Source organism: Mandrillus leucophaeus, unplaced genomic scaffold, assembly GCF_000951045.1.
Source record: "Mandrillus leucophaeus isolate KB7577 unplaced genomic scaffold, Mleu.le_1.0 Scaffold169, whole genome shotgun sequence".
In the NCBI taxonomy this organism is placed as follows: domain Eukaryota; kingdom Metazoa; phylum Chordata; class Mammalia; order Primates; family Cercopithecidae; genus Mandrillus; species Mandrillus leucophaeus.
The window spans coordinates 4931285-4947534 of NW_012101687.1; the positions used below are offsets into that span (position 1 = coordinate 4931285).

The 16250-nt window shown below is 36.4% G+C and overlaps 1 protein-coding gene across 2 annotated transcripts in view; it reads left to right on the forward strand.

The window, feature by feature from the left end:
* Positions 1–16250, forward strand: part of RAB3IP (RAB3A interacting protein) — a 62433-nt gene continuing 46183 nt past the window's right edge. For both annotated transcript variants that reach the window (XM_011976629.1, XM_011976630.1), the window contains exon 1: positions 1–478. In XM_011976629.1, the coding sequence (XP_011832019.1) occupies positions 441–478 (38 nt within the window). In that variant the 5' untranslated portion in view covers positions 1–440. The remainder of the gene's footprint in view (positions 479–16250) is intronic.

Sequence of the window (16250 nt, forward strand, 5' to 3'; positions counted from 1 at the left end):
GCCGGGAGCGGAGGGCCGGGTCGCGAGGGGGATGAAGACGGAGTTCCCGAACAAGTCGGAAGCCGCTCACAACACCGGGCGCCGCGCGGCAGGGCTGTGGACGGGGCAATAGCTGTGGACCTGGGGTGTTTTCGTGCCCCTGTCTTAGGAAACGACGCGTGAGGCACCGTGCCGAGGCGTAGAGGTCACCCTCGGGAGGTTTCGGTGAAACCTGGTGGGAAATTCCGGGCAGGCGCCCGGAGTCGCGTCCGAAGAGGCAGCTCCTGGCAGCCAGACTTGTGTTCGGGGGAGTTGAGACGAGCTGCACGGGTGGGATTGCACGGCTCTGCCCTCCTAGCGTCCACAACTCGCAGCGACCGCCCGGGGAAGCGCGAGCTTCCTGGCTCCAGAAGTGATGATGCTGGGTGGAAGCCGCAGCATGTAAACAGTTGCCGGTTGTTATGGGATTAAAAAAAGATATATCTGCAATGGCTAAAGGGTAAGGTCTTGAAAGACAAGAGCGCTGAGTTAGTACTGATTACTGAGAGGCAATTTAGTTTCATGGAAATGTTGCTTGTTCGGAGGCTACCTGTTATACACTCTCCTGTTTCACCCCAACTCCTTCCTTTCAGTGTCGGGTTAAAAGCCTTGTAATCTCTTGCAGTGGAATGATTGCATAATTGGAGGAGGGGCCCGTAAGAGGATTACAACAAAACTGTTTCATTGTAAATCAATTGAAAGACCCAGTTCTTGTTCATTATCCTTTTTCTCATTTTGTTGTTCATGAAGGTTTTTTTTTTACCCCCCAGTGGTGAATGACAAATCAAGGAGAAAAGAGGCAGAATAGGGTTGTAGACTAATCGTAGTAAATATTTGATACTGTTAAATATTTCACCAGTTTTATGGGGCCTTGTACTGTTACCATTTGTTATTTATTTACTAGTACTGTGCATTTTGATAGGACTTTTCGTGTTTGGACATTGTATTCTAGATATGGCTTATGTGATCTAATCCTAAAGCCCTTGTGGAATTTACAGAAATAAACAGTTATACAGTTAAGTAGTCCATTTTTTAACTATTGAAGGAAAAGCCTTTCATTTTTTTCCATTACAGTAATGTTATATATTAATGTATACCTTTGTGAACCAAAGTGTTTAATATAACTCTTCCTTCCGTGTTTGGCAGACAACTCATCTGTGGTATTGAATACTTGTAACCTTTCACCAGGATGGCCATTTAATGTTTAGCTGCTTTGTGGGTTTTCTGAATAGATCTTATTGTACTTTTTGAATTAGTGTAATTATCCATATGCTTCCTTTAATATTCTTTACCTTTGATTTTGTGTAAACCCTCATCCTCTCCCAACACACACATCCTCTGCAAATAATTTTTAAAATGGAAATGTTCTTAGAAATCTGTTTCACCCCCTCATTTTTTAAACATGGCAGGAAAAAATACCTTGTAGATTACAGTAGTTTTATATGCATTATAGTAGTTAGTATACTTTTTTCCCCCCTCAGCAGGAGTCAGTGAACAAATTAGTGAGCTGGCTGAATGAAAAATTATTTAATGTTCAGTTCCATCACTTACTGTGCATAAAACCTTGAGTAAAACATTTAACCTATTTGAGCTTATTTTCTCCATTTGTCAGTGGAAATACTGTTAGGTTGAAATTGCTAATATTCTGCTGTTTTTTATGTTTCAACCTAATATGAACTTCATAGTGGTGAGATGAGGATTTAATAAGATACTCCATTAGAGATGTGGGGAAGGGGAGAAGGAACCGATGTGAGCTTGCTTGTGTGCAAGGCACTGTGTGTGCTTGTTTTCCATACCTTGACTCCTCAGTCCTCTGGACATTCCTGGGATATAGGTGACTTGTCAAATTTTACAAATCAGGAAATAGAGGCTTAGAAAGTTGCGATAATTTGTCTGTAGTTACTTAGTTGTAGATACAGCTGGCCAGTGACAGAGCCAGTATTAAAAACTGTATCCAACTGCCCAAAATGGAACTTAGTGCTCTTATTCCTTACATTCCTGGTCTGCACTTTCTATTAAAGAACTTTGTAACTATAAGGAGGCACACAGATGACAAGTGTTACCATTTGTATTTCTGGTTTAAAAATACCCAAGTTTTCTAATGACGGTGATACCAGCCTTGCTACTAGCATACTGTTACTTTTAAGTCTAGTGCTTATCAAGCCAAGTCCTGGTACAAGCTTTATACTAACTCACTTACTCTCACAGTGAGCTAGGAGATAGTACTTTATCCCTATTTTGTAGTTGAGAAAATTGAGACGCTGAGACCTTATGTAGTTTGCTCAAAGTCATATAGTTAATTAAGTGACAGGTCTGGATTAGATGTCAGTTTGTCTTCTGTGTCTGTGCTGTTAACAACTACACTCTGTCATTTCTTCATGTGTAAGTGGTAATGCTGAAGAATTATTTGCTCATAATCACTGCATTATCACTTCTTTGTGTGTAGCTTATAATGCTGAAGAACTGTTTGTAATTTAGCTTTTATGAGATATGTAATATTAATGTAATATGTAATTCTAATGTGTCACCAGAGATTTTTTTTATATCATATACTCAATTGAGCATCTACTCTGCAAGTCACAGTAGGGGTTAAGGGAAACAATTCTTAAGGAATATGGGAGGTAGGGCCTTATAATCATTCCCGTATCTTTTATAAGTTCTTCAAAATGTAGAACACACGTTACATATTTTAATGACTGTCAACTAAGACAAAGTGCTAGGATAGTTGAGTAGTGGAGAGGAAGAACAGATGGGTAGTGGGTAGAGATATTTGTGCATTGAGGTAATGAGGGAAAGCTTTGAAGATATTCCGAGGGAGTACACTTTTTCAAACTAAACTTTTGTCCAATATAATTCTGATTAAGATGCAATTCAACAAAGCATAGTAAATTGGTTACTATGCATTTGATATCCTAAAAACAAAATATATGAGCTTTTGTAAACTGCTTTCTAGCTAGTTTGTCCTTTTTTTGTACTGCTATCCTTAATTGTACCAGGTAGTACTCTTATAAAAAATTTTATGCTTTTGTAATACTGAGTATCTCTTTTTTGGTATTTATGAGCTTTAATATTGTGTTGTATTTGTAACTGTTTCTAGGGACCTAGAAACATGTTTGTTGACAAGGTGGTCTCTTCCTCTAGTCTACAAGGTCTTCGAGAGTAGGGCTTACCTCATTTTATAGCTTTAACGTTGGGCCTGGTAGGTACTGTGCTGTGTTTGGTGATGGATGATCAGTTGAAGAATGTTAGGGTGTATTGAAGCTGATCTAGCAGCAGAAATTGAAATGAACATTGAATGAGAAATGAAGGGACAAAGGAAGGAAGAGGAAGATACTTACACAACTGGGAGCATTAACTTGCTATCTCTATTTTCCCTTCCGCTTTCTTTTTCAACTTACAACTAAATGAGGTAGTTTTATGAGCTTACATCTTATATAGTCTTGGTTAGAGAAAAGTGGAAAAAGTAATCTGATTTATCTTAGAATATAGGCAACATGAAATTAGATAACTATAGCCATAAAGTGATATTACTTACAGGAAAAAGAATGAAAATTATTCAAATAGTTCAAGTTCATGGAAGATTTGATGCTTGTAGTTAACAACAGGATTGTAAATATAAGCATAATGGCAAGTTGATGAAATTCTCCTCAGGGGTACGGATATAAGTGTATGAATTGACAGTTTTTAGTATAAAGAAACTCTATTCAAGAATGTGAGAATGCCCTATAAGCATAAAGGAGCATACAGATGATAGCTTAGAACCACTTAAATAAGTGAATTGTAATTTGATATGCCCAGATAAAAGTAATAGTATTGAATATTTGTTTGGGGGCACCTGGTTGTCAAATAAGGATAAAATATAAAAGAAAAACCAAAATAAGTTTGAAAAAACAATAAGCAAATTTGTATCAGTTCCCTGTGGGGAAAAGAATCATATTTGAACCACATGCCTCAGAAAGACTAGTTTTCCCCTTCTTTCCCTATTATCTAAGATAAATAAAGTTCCTTCTGATTTGTAAGACCCATCTCCTTCAGTATGTTTTTGCTATTTCCCCCCATTACTTTTTTTGTCTTAGATCTTTATAAAATCGTACATTTATGTTGTGCTTTACAACGTGTACAACATTTTTACATTGATGTGCCATTTGATTTTCTCAAATGTAGGCAGGGGAGATAATACCACTACCATTATAGATGTCAAAACTGAAGCTTAGAGAGATTAAATGACTTGTGTCAGTTCGCACAGCTTGTCAGTGACAGAATCTGAACTAGAAGGAAGGTTTTCTGAAATTAGTCTGTTAAAATGCTCAGGTTTTCTCAAACTTCAATTTCTCCAGTTTTGATACTCTCACGGGGTACTTACTGTTTCATTTCTATCTTTTTCAGCAAAAATGTAGCCTGAATAACTGTCTCCACTCTTTACTGCTTTGCTATTCATTCGTTCTCTAAAGACTCTTGTTTATTTATTCAGTCAGTGCATACTTCAGCGCCTATTGAATGTTTAGTTGACATATATTCTTAAGAGGATATATAAAATGAGGCTTCCATTATTGAGAAAAAAAAATTTGGAAAATGGTTTTTTAAAAAAATTATACTTTTAAGTTCTGGGATACATGTGCAGAAGGTGCAGGTTTGTTACATAGGTATATACGTGCCATGGTGGTTTGCTGCACCCATCAACCCGTCATCTACATTAGGTATTTCTCCTAATGCTATCCCTCCCCTAGCCCCCAACTCCCCGACAGACCCGACAGGTGTGATATTCCCCTCCCTGTGTCCATGTGTTCTCATTGTTCAACTCCCACTTATGAGTGAGAACATGCAGTGTTCTGTTAATTTAAACGATTAACAGTTACTCCTGACAGTTACTTGAGGTCAGGAGTTTGAGACAAACCTGGTCAACATGGCAAAACCCTTTCTCTACTAAAAATACAAAAAATTAGCTGGGTGTGGTGACGGGCGCCTGTAATCCCAGCTACTCAGGAGACATATGTTGCAGTGAGCCGAGATTGTGCCACTGCACTCCAGCCTGGGCAACAGAGCATGACTGCATCTCAAAAACAAAAACAAAAACAAAAGTATTGTGGAATTAGTGGGAATTCATTTGTGATCTGTTTTAATAAAAATGGGAAAATTGTGTAGCCTGATTGATCATTTGACTAATTTTGCCCTTGGGCTATTAATTATATTCGCATTTATAGACAGAGAACGCTTCTTAAAAGATAAATGCAATTTTTTTGGTCATAACTAAAATGCTAGTTTGGGAAGCCAACTTTAACATTATTATGAAAGCTAATGAAAAAAATGACTTTATATATATACTTGTTTTGTTTTTTCCTCCTTTATTATACAGTATTGGAATAAATTTTGAACTTCCCTTTTTATTTTGAGAGCATTATAATTACGGAGAGTTTCAAATAAGATAAGTAGACACAATAGTGTAATAAACCTGAAAGTTTCCATCATGTAGCCCAGTAACTGTCAACAATGATCAGTCCTCGTCCATCCGCTTCTCCTACTTCTATATTATTTTGAAACAAATTGCAAGTCCTGTGTAATTTCCCCTGTAGATATTTCAGTATGTATTTCCCAAAGATAAGAGCAGTTAACTACAGTACTTTTACAAACTTTGTTTTTTATTTATTTTTTCATTTTAATTTACATTTTCTGCTTTTGTTATTACAAACTTAAAAAATTAACACTAATTCCTTGATATGAAATATCTATACTTTTAAAGAAAATACACAGGGATATAGGTACTATAGTAAATTCAAGTTTCTGTTTATTTTGATTTATACGCTGTTTTTTTCCAAGTCCTGTAAGGAGCCAAATAAATATTTTAAATTCTGGCATAGTAGCAAAACAGAGGAGGAAATGATAACAACAATAATATAGGGTGGTTGGTGTAAATGAGTGAGGTAGAAGTCCGAGGAGGTTGGTTATGGTAATAAAGGTAATTAGGGATATTAGTATGAGGGATCAGGTTTGTCCTTTGGTATTGTGAATTGTTATTATTTGTTTTAGGATAAGTTGAATTAATTTTTGTTGGATGATAGTTAGTCGGTTGTTGATAAGGTGCTTGGAAGTTGGAATTAGTAAGGAGGGAAACAGAATGATGGGGACTACAGCAGGCAGGCTTAGAATTGTTGGGGCGATGAATGGGGTAAATAGATTTTCGTTCATTTTGATTCTCAAGGGTTGTAGTTTTGTGTGTCAATTTTTTTTTCGAGAGGGGTAAATAATAATTTGTGCTTAATAGTTTTAGTTGGATGGTGAGGTATGGTGTGAGGAGTATGGATATGATGGTGCTGGGTCACATAGATGTATCTAGTTGGGGCATTTCACTGTAGAGAGGTGTTGTTTCTCTCGGTCTTAAAAGGTTAATGCTGGGGCAGCTGTACAGTGGGTCTGTAGAGAGATTTTGTAGAGATTTATGGGGTGAAGGTGTATTAAGAGTATGGAGTAGGGTGTGGTAAGTTTATAGGGTAAATACGGGTCCTATTTCAAAAATTTTTAGTGGAATTAGTTCTACGAAGATAGGTATAAAGCTGTGGTTGGCACCGCAGATTTCTGAGCATCATCCGTAGTAGACGCCTGGTCGTATAGCAGTAAATGTAGTTTGGTTTAAGCATCCGGGGACTGCGTCTGTTTTTAATCCTAGTGTGGGGACAGTTCATGAGTGTAAGACGTCCTGGGAAATAATCATTATGCGAACGGGGGCTTCAATTGGAAGAATCACTCGGTTGTCAACTTCAAGAAAATAATAGAACACAAAGCAATAGCAGATGCTCATTTCAATAGCAGTGCTTTAGAGAAACTTCAGTTTTGTCTTTGTGTAAGTAAGAGAAGGGTTCAGAGGTTAAACATAATTATTCTGTTTGGATTGTTTACTTTTTTTATACTTTAAGTTCTGGGATACATGTGCAGAACATGCAGATTTGTTACAGAAGTATACACGTGCCATGGTGGTTTGCTGAACCCAGGATTGTTCACTTCTTAGAGATTCTTTGCTGTGATTTAACCTGTATTCCCATCTCCCTACTCCCTATCCATTTCACCTTCTAAGTGTATCTCAGATGTAGTGGAGTTAGGGGTTAGAGTCAGACACACCAGAGTTTGGATACTAGCTCTGTTACTTTTTGGCTATTTGACAACATTAATCTCTCTGAGCTTCAGTTTTTTATATCTGTAAAATAGGGATAAGAACCATTTCAAATGAATGCTCTGAAGATTAACTGGAATAACTGTGTGTTTGTGAATAATACAAATGAAGCTGTTCTGAATGCTTTCCATATGTGTATGTGCCTCCATCCCCTCATTTCCAGTCCATGACCTTGGCATTAGATCAGACAGTAATCCTTTAAATGGCCTCTAGTCTCTCTAGTAAAGTTCTCATTGCCTTGGGAGTCATTTTTAAATGACTATATTACAAGGCATCTATACTTTCTAAAATGTAGATCTCAGCATCTCTTCAGGATAAACTTTAAGCAGCATTTTCTCTTTTAAAGAAGGCTTTTAATGGTCTCTCACAGTCCACCTCTCCAGCCTGCTTTTCTGTTACTCTCTCCTTTGTTAGTTTTATTAGTGCCAGACCCTTATTCCCTGACTGTCCTATCCTATTCCCCTTGCGCGTCTAGGGGATCCTGGACTTGTATTCAGCATTTAAAATCTGACTTATATTTCACTTCTCCCTGAAACATTCTTCTTCTTCCCCCTTCCCTCCCCACAACTCTCAGAATAATCTCGCAGTGGCTCGTAGAGACTGTGTGCTATATCTTTGGTCCATTTGTACCTGTATTCTTGGAACTTAGTACCAGGATTTGCCCGGAGGAATTGAAGCTGGCGATCATCCTTCCATTCCAACAAGAATAAATATAATTTATCACATATATGTATAAAATAAAAGTATTTAATATATATAGTAAATGTTGAAGGTTTTTAAAGAAGTGATAGAATTTGTAACTGATGGAATTTATCACAATTCAATTATATGCTATTGAAGTAGCAGTCTCATTTTTAATCTCAGAAACTGTTTCTTTCATAATTCATGTTAAATTAAGAAGTCATTTGGGAATTTAAAAAGCGTCTATACTTTCCTCCCTGCCCCCCTTCCACAACTGTCTGTGAATAAATTGAAAGAGGAAAATAGTGCTTACATAATCTTTAAACCTTTTCTTTTGACATGCCTTGGAATATTTAATTTCTATTATTGTGATAATAGTAAAACAAAATTGCACTACGGTATAGTATATAGATGTTTACTTTTTTTGAGGAAAATCATTCAAAACAATAAGCTTTTAATTGCTAATATTATATTTAAACCCAAACTCAACACATTGCTTTTTGTTGTTAGTGATAGTGCTTGTGCTGATACAGTATGATCAAAATATATGGCAAGTATTAGGAAATGCCCTAGAGATCATTATAATAGTAACAGCCAATCTTAATTGGTAAGTGCCAGGTACAGTGCTAAGTCCTTTAATTCTCATGACTACCTTAGGAGATAGTACAGTTATCTCCCCTTACGTGTGTGTGTGTGTGTGTGTGTGTGTGTGTGTGTGTGACAGAGAGAGAGAGAGGGTCTTTCTTTGTTGCCCAGGCTGGAGTGCAGTGGCACGATCACAGTTCACTACAGCCTCAACCTCCCTGGCTCAGGCTATCGTCCCACATTAGCCTCCCAAGTAGCTGGGACCACAGGTGTATGCCACCACCCACTCCTAATTTTTAAATTTTTTATAGAGACGGGGTCTCGCTATGTTGCTTTGGGTTATTGCTTAAACTCCTTGGGCTCAAGCAGCCCTCCTGTCTTGGCCTTCCAAAGTGCTGAAATTAGGGCATGAGCCGCTGTGCCCGACCTGTCATCTCCATTTTCAGATGAGAAATTGAGACTTAGATCTCTAGGTCACTTTATTAGTAACTGGTGAAGCCAAGATTTCAGACTGATTCCAGAGTACAAGCTATTTGGTGAGGTAGTGAATACTGGCTAAGTTACCCTGTTGGCCTTTCTTCTAGTAGAAGAGTATACTTCTTTATCTACCAGGATTATTTGATTCAGTTCTACAATGAAATAGATGAATATATTTGGGCTCAGATAAGTTACCTGCCCAGGTTCATAGATAGACCTCAGAGTTTGATCAGGAGCCTTAGCTTTCTTCTTCAAGTACTGATGCTTCTACTCTGCCGTGTTACCATATTACCTCCTTTGTTGGAAATGATTTACTTTCTGAGTGTAGTGCTTTGAGGAATTTTAGTAAATATAGAATTCAAATTATTTAATTTTCACATGCTTTAAATTGATATGAAAAAAGATAAAAATCACAGCTTTAGTTTTTATTTTTCTAAAATTAAAATCCTATGTTTCCCATTTGTCAAGGTAAGTCCAAATTAGGGGAATGTGCATTTTGTGGAAAAATGGATTTTATTTTTTCTTTTGGACTACTGATATAAATCAAGTTGCTAGATTTCATTTAAAATACGTATATTCATTTTATTCATATTCTTCACATGTTTCACTGAAAATATTTTCCCATTAATCCTGATTTCTTGAGTTGTCCTAGGGATGCCTTTTGTTTTCAAGAAACATTTAAAAAAATTCACTTTAATTAGAATAAATAAATTTCATAAGTTATTAAGATCTTTCTAGGCATTTATTAAATGAGGTAATATGTATGAAATTCTTAGCACCACTGTCTGACACATAGTTAACTTTCAGTAAAGATTGGCTGTTGCTTTTGCTGTGATAGTACTGACTTTGAGAAAGAAAAATTAACAGGAAATGCATATTGGGGATCAGAAGCAAATTGTTTTAATCAACTTTTTCTTGTGGTCTGCAGTTGGCTTTATTACCTGGAGCTCAGTAACAAGGCCAGCCAAGTTGTGTTGGTAATTCACCCATAAGAATTTAGTGTGATCATCTTTTTTACATATTGGTCATGATCCTTGACAAGTTTAATTTATTAATTGGGATAATCTTCAATTGAAATTAGTTCTTTTTGAATCACTCATTGCTTAATGCAAAAGATACTACTGCTTAAAAATAGTAGTTTATTTTACTCTTATAAAGATGTTGCATGTGAAATAAATCTTAAAGCTTCTATATATTTAAAGGGCAAAAGATTTTCGGACCAGTGAGATTGGAAACTCATTACCAGGTAAATTATGTTTTATGGAAATTTCACGTGCTTGAAAAAGGGGTTAAATTTAACCTCAAAATAATCTCCTTTTCAGAAGTGACTTGAATTTAGACAGTGTTTAAATATATCCCCCAGAAGGAAAACATTATAGGTTAGAAGCACTGCTCAGAGGCGTTGTCCTAAGTACTATATAGCAGGGGTCCCCAATCCCTGGGCTGTGGACCAAAAGTGGTCTGTGGCCTGTTAAGAATTGGGCCACACAGCAGGAGGTAAGTGGCAGAAGGTAAGTGGCGGACAAGTGAGTATTTCCATCTGACCTCCGCCTTCTGTCAGTTCAGCAGCTGCATTAGATTCTCATAGGAGTGCAAACCATATTGTGAACTGCGCATGCGAGGGATAGGTTGCGTGATTCTTAAGAGAATCTAATGCCTGATGATCTGAGGTGGAACAGTTTCATCCTGACACCATCCCCTCCTGCCCTGTCTGTGGAAAAATTGTCTTCCATGAAACTGGTCCCTGGGACCAAAAAGGTTGAGGACCGCTGTTATATAGTATTATCCCTTTTAATTTTCATTCTGTTAGGTAGCAAAACCAAGGCACAGATTTCCAGATGGGAGAACCTAGGCTCAGATTATCTCAGTAATTCGACAGAAGCGGGATTCAAACCTGCCTGTCTTGGAGACTTGTACTTTATATTCATAGCTTATGCCCCAGCTAATGGAGTATCTGTGTTTCGTATAAATGCTTTGCTTTCACACGGTAGATATGTCTGGAGATCCCTTACAGAGGTTTTGTCTTTCTCATTTCCTACTCGTTGTTTGGATCTTTCCTTTGGCTTTATTTTTTCGAGAATCCTTTGCCTCTGATTTATTTGTCCTTCCTGTGTGGTCTCTGAGTTTGTTTGCATCTTCTGTGGCATTTATCACGTATCATTGCCTTTACTTGTCAGTTTCCTACTCTGTTAGGCTGTTTGAAGGGAGAGTAGATTTTTCATCTTTCCCCAGAGCCTGATACAGAGTAGGTCATTAGTAAATACTTGCTGAAAGAATGGCTGAAATACTGTGTTTATATGTGGGAAAAATAGGGTTAATGTTGCAGGTGTGATGGATTTTAATTCAAAACTAAGAGAAACATTTTCACTAGAACAGTGGAACAATGGAGTGGCAAAGCAGTTCTGCTTGTAGTAGTAGGTGTGTCGTGGTGGTTAAGAGCTTGGATGGTAGAATCTAATAACGGTAGGCTTTAATTCTGACTACTCTAAGCTGCAGTTTCCTCAAGCATAGATGCACTATACTTAATATTTAGTAAGTGCCCAACAAATACTAGCTGTTATGGGAGGAGCCACCTTAACTTCCTGTGAGACTGGGGCTGGTAGTTGAATGACTTGGCTCCTTGGCTCCCCGTACCCTTCCTCTCTCCCTGGATTATTTTGAAGCAAATCCAAGTAACCTTATTTCATCTATAAATACTTCAGTGTGTATCTTTAAAAGATAAGGATTTTAAAATTATAACCACTATACCATTATTATCCCTAAAATTAACTATAATTCCTAATAACTTAATTTGTTTTTACAGTTGGTTTTTTCAAAGAAGAATCCAAACAAGGCCCACAGATTGTTTAGTTATTTCTCTTAAGTCTATTATTGGAAAAACCAGCTGGTTTGTTTATGATGAGAGTGTCCCAAAGTCTAGATTTTGCTGTTTTTGTCCCTGTGGTGTTATTTAACATGTTCCTTTCTCCTCTGTATTTACTGTAAACTGATGACCATCAAGAGGCTTGTTTGGTTTGGGGTCTTTCTTTTTTTTTTCTTAGAGGGGCCAGAATGCTTCATTAATGGCAGTGATGATCATTTCTTATTTGCCACATAATATACATAATGTTTGATTGTCTCCCTTTTTGTGACAAGATGTGATCAGTGAGTTCAGGTACTGTCGTTCTGATTGATTAACTGTAAAGTTCCTCAAACAACCTTTTACCTTACGGTTTTAATAGCTATTTAAATAATTACTGCCCTAAATCCATTATTTCATTAGGATTCCAAAGTTATATTTATTAAATGGAATTCTGCTAAAAAGAACTTTTTCTCATGAGCTGTTCAGTTCCTTGATGTACAGGAAAGCCAGATAAAATACTTCATTCTTTCATTTTATTTACCAGTTTTGAAAATAATGAATTGGTTCCATAGCATTGATCAAAGAAGGCCAGTGAGGGACTTTGCTTTATTTTTAGTGTCATTATGACCTCATGGATTTAAAAATATTTGCCTTTCAGTTCTTTGCAGATATTATCCTTTTTGATGTTCAGATTGTCCTGTTTTTGGTTAGTGGGAGTCCTTTTGATACCAGTCCAGTAGTTTTTGATAGTGTACTTGCTTTCTGGTATAACAAGATGTTCCAGGGTCCTTTCGTCCGTTTCTGTCCCAGGCTGGAATCAGCCATTTTCCCAGGGAGCCTGTGTTCTTTTTTGGAGGACGTGGTATTACTCTGAGCACATGGGTGCTTATTACTCCTGAATTGGTCAGTGTTGCTATGCCTTTTCATTGGATAAAGTTAGAATTTTTTTTCTGGTGTTTCTGAGTCAAATTTAGGCCTCTAGGATTTAAATTCTTTGATTTTATATTTGTATTTTTTCTAATATGCTGAAAATCTTAGATCCAAATGACAGCGTAATTTACTTGCTTCATCTTATACAAAGTTTCAGAATAACAGTATCAATATTGCTACTATTATTAACAGTGAAAATAGTTTATGACTTTTTTCACTTCCTTTTGCTTTTAGAATACATTCCGTTGGGGATACATATTTGTATTGTTGTGTTTGAAAATCACTTGAAGTAGTTCATTTCTGTGTGGTTAAGCTAACATCTCAATACACAAGTTTATTTGCTTTATGTTTAGGGGTTCTTTTTTAAACTTTAATTTTTATTGTTTACATGGTTGCAAGCTCAAAATCAAATCTGTAAAGCAAGGTACTTTCAGAAAAAAGTCTAGCTTTCATATTTTTCACTGTGTCTTCTCTCCTTCTGTAGGTAACCATTTTTTCCTTTTGTTCTTTTTTTTTTTTTTTTTTTGAGACAGGGTCTTGCTCTTTCACCCAGGCTGGAGTGCAGTGGTATGATCAAAGCTCACTGTAACCTCAAATTCCTCAGCTCAAGCCATCCTCCCATCTTAACCTTTCAAGTGGTTAGGACTATAGGCCTGCACCATCACACCCAGCTAATTTTACAACGTTTGGTAAAGACAGGGTCTCACTGTGTTGCCCAGGCTAGTCTTTAAGTCTTGGCCACAAGCTGGCCTCCTGCCTCTGTGTGTCAAGTTTTTGGGATTACAGGTGTGAGCCACTGAACCCAGCCTTTCTATTATAAAAAGTTATATATATATATGTATATTTGTATTTTTATTCTCCTTTTTTAGATAAAAGGTAGTTTACTGTTATTTATCCTGTTTTTTAACTTACTGGTATATCTTCAAGGTCACTTCATAGCGATGTATGGATATGTATTTTACATCTGTGCAGTGCTTCATTATGAGGATGTATCCTGGTTCATTAAATCAGTGTTTTGCTATTACAAAGAGTGCTGCTTTTCATGTTGCCAGTTTATCTTTAGGATAAAGCCCCAGGAGTGGCATGCTTGGTCACAGGTTTAACATCATTTTGTAGTTATTGCTAAATTTTCCTTCATAGGATTTGTACTGTTTTGTATTTCCAGAAATGCAAATGCTTTTACATTTCATGATTCAGCGAACCTTCAGGATATAGAGAGGTGAATTCATAGTACATGGGATAGAAGAAAGAATCATAAATAGTTACTGATTAAAATGTCAAAGTTGAATGCAAACCTAATACAAAGGTTTTTTTATGGTAATGAATTGGTTAGTGTACTTGCCTGAACTATATTCAAGTGAAAATGAATTATGTACTTTGAATATACCTGTTTTCTTGGTATATGTAGGTATATGGATTATGAATAAAAAATGAAAATTCTTTGGGGTGAAAAAGCAATAAATTTTAATGGAGTATTAAACACCTTACATTCCTTATTAATCTCATCTTTCATTTGGCATAGTGAATATTTTATATGAAAAAAACAAGGACTAGTTTCATTTTGAAGAATAAACCACTTACTATTAATAAATAGCTTATTGGATTTGAAATTTGTCATTTGTAGATTTAATTGTTGCACTTTGGGTTGTCTATATGCTGGAAAGTCTGTGACACATACTAATTTGTATTTTTCTTTTTAAATGTTGGGCTTTTTTAAATTATACTTTAAGTTCTAAGGTACATGTGCACAACGTGCAGGTTTGTTACATATGTATACATGTGCCATGTTAGTGTGCTGCATGCATTAACTTATCATTTACATTAAGTATATCTCCTAATGCTATCCCTCCCCCCTCCCCCCTAATTCGTAATTTTGAAATGATACTGAGTTAGATCTCTTTCAACTTTACTGAAATCTTTTTTGTTTTTATTCTCTACTTGTATTATTTTTAACACTTTTTATTAAGGATTTGAGAGTTAAATTTTTCAGCTAGTTTAACAAACGAATACTTCTCTATCTTTTGGAAGAAAGGATGTGCTATGTTGTTTTGTTTGGCTTTTTTTTTGTTGTTGTTGAGATGGAATCTCAGTCTCTTGCCCAGGCTGAAGTACAGTGTCTCAGCTCACTGCCACCTCTGCCTCCTGGGGTTCAAATGATTCTCCTGCCTCAGCCTCCTGAGTAGCTGGGATTACAGGCATGGGCCACCATGCCCAGCTAATTTTTGTATTTTTAGTAGAGACAGGGTTTCGCCATGTTGGCCAGGCTGGTTTTGAACTTCTGACCTCAATCTGCCCACCTCGGCCTCCCAAAGTGCTGGGATTATAGTGTGAGCCACCAAGCCTGGCCTGTTTGGCATTTTTTAAGTTCCGGGAAGATATTATCCACAACTGTCTAAGTGCTATCATAGGAAGGAAAAAAAATTGGAAAGAGAGATTGGGTTCAGATCCTAGAAGACCTTATTTTTTTGGCTAACAAGTTTGGTCTCTATCCAGCAGACAGTGGAAAATCAATAAAGAATTTGTAAGATACCATTTAGCTTTGAATTCTTCAGAGGAAAAACTTGAGTGGTTCACTTGTTAGTTTCCATGTAAACTTTGTGATGTAATTGAATAGTTACATGAACTGTTTTTTGCTTATGGAGAACCTGAAGCATATGTGGTATTGTTAGTGCCTGTGCTATGATAATTCATGTTTATTGAGGCCATATTCTGTGTCAGGTAGATAGTACTCTACAAAATACTTTACATGGATTGTCTCCTTCAGTCTTCACAGCAAACAGGACAAGGGAGGGGCTAGTGTTATCCCCATTCTAATCTCATCAGAGGAGAAGTTTAAGGCTTATAGAAATGAAACACATTATCCAGGATTGGATCCTGTACATATAAAGGATATTGTTGGAACAATTAGTGAAATTTGCATGGGGCCTGTTGATTAGATGGTAATTTTGATCAATGTTAACTTCCAGATTTTGATGATGATTTTGTGGTTAGGAGAATGTCCTTGTACTTAGGATACACACATACACAGATACACACACACACACAGTGTATGTATACATTGAGATATTAAGTGGGCATTATGTTTGAACATTCTCAAATGGCTCAAAAATGTTAATAGTTTCATAATCTGGGTGACAGGTATGAGAGAGTGTGTGTCTTTACTGCCTTTCTACTTACTCTAACCAAGGTCATGTATCATCACAAAGTTAAATATATATTCAAGAGATCTGTGGTACAGCGGGATGACTGTAGTTCCTGATGATATATTGTAAATACTTGAAAAATGCAGAGAGTAGATGTTGAGTGTTCTTATCACAAAATAATGGCATGAGGTAATGATTTCTTAATTAGCTAGTTAGCCTTTTCACAGTGTGTATGTGCCTTCAAACATGTTGTACATGATAAATACAATGTTCTCTGTTAAAAAATTGTTTTTAAGAGTTTCACAGCATAGTATAATTGTTATTGAATCTAAGATTGCATAATACTGTTAGATTTTGTTTTTAGTATTTTCATATTTAATGACAGAATTAAATTTTAATATAAATTTATTTT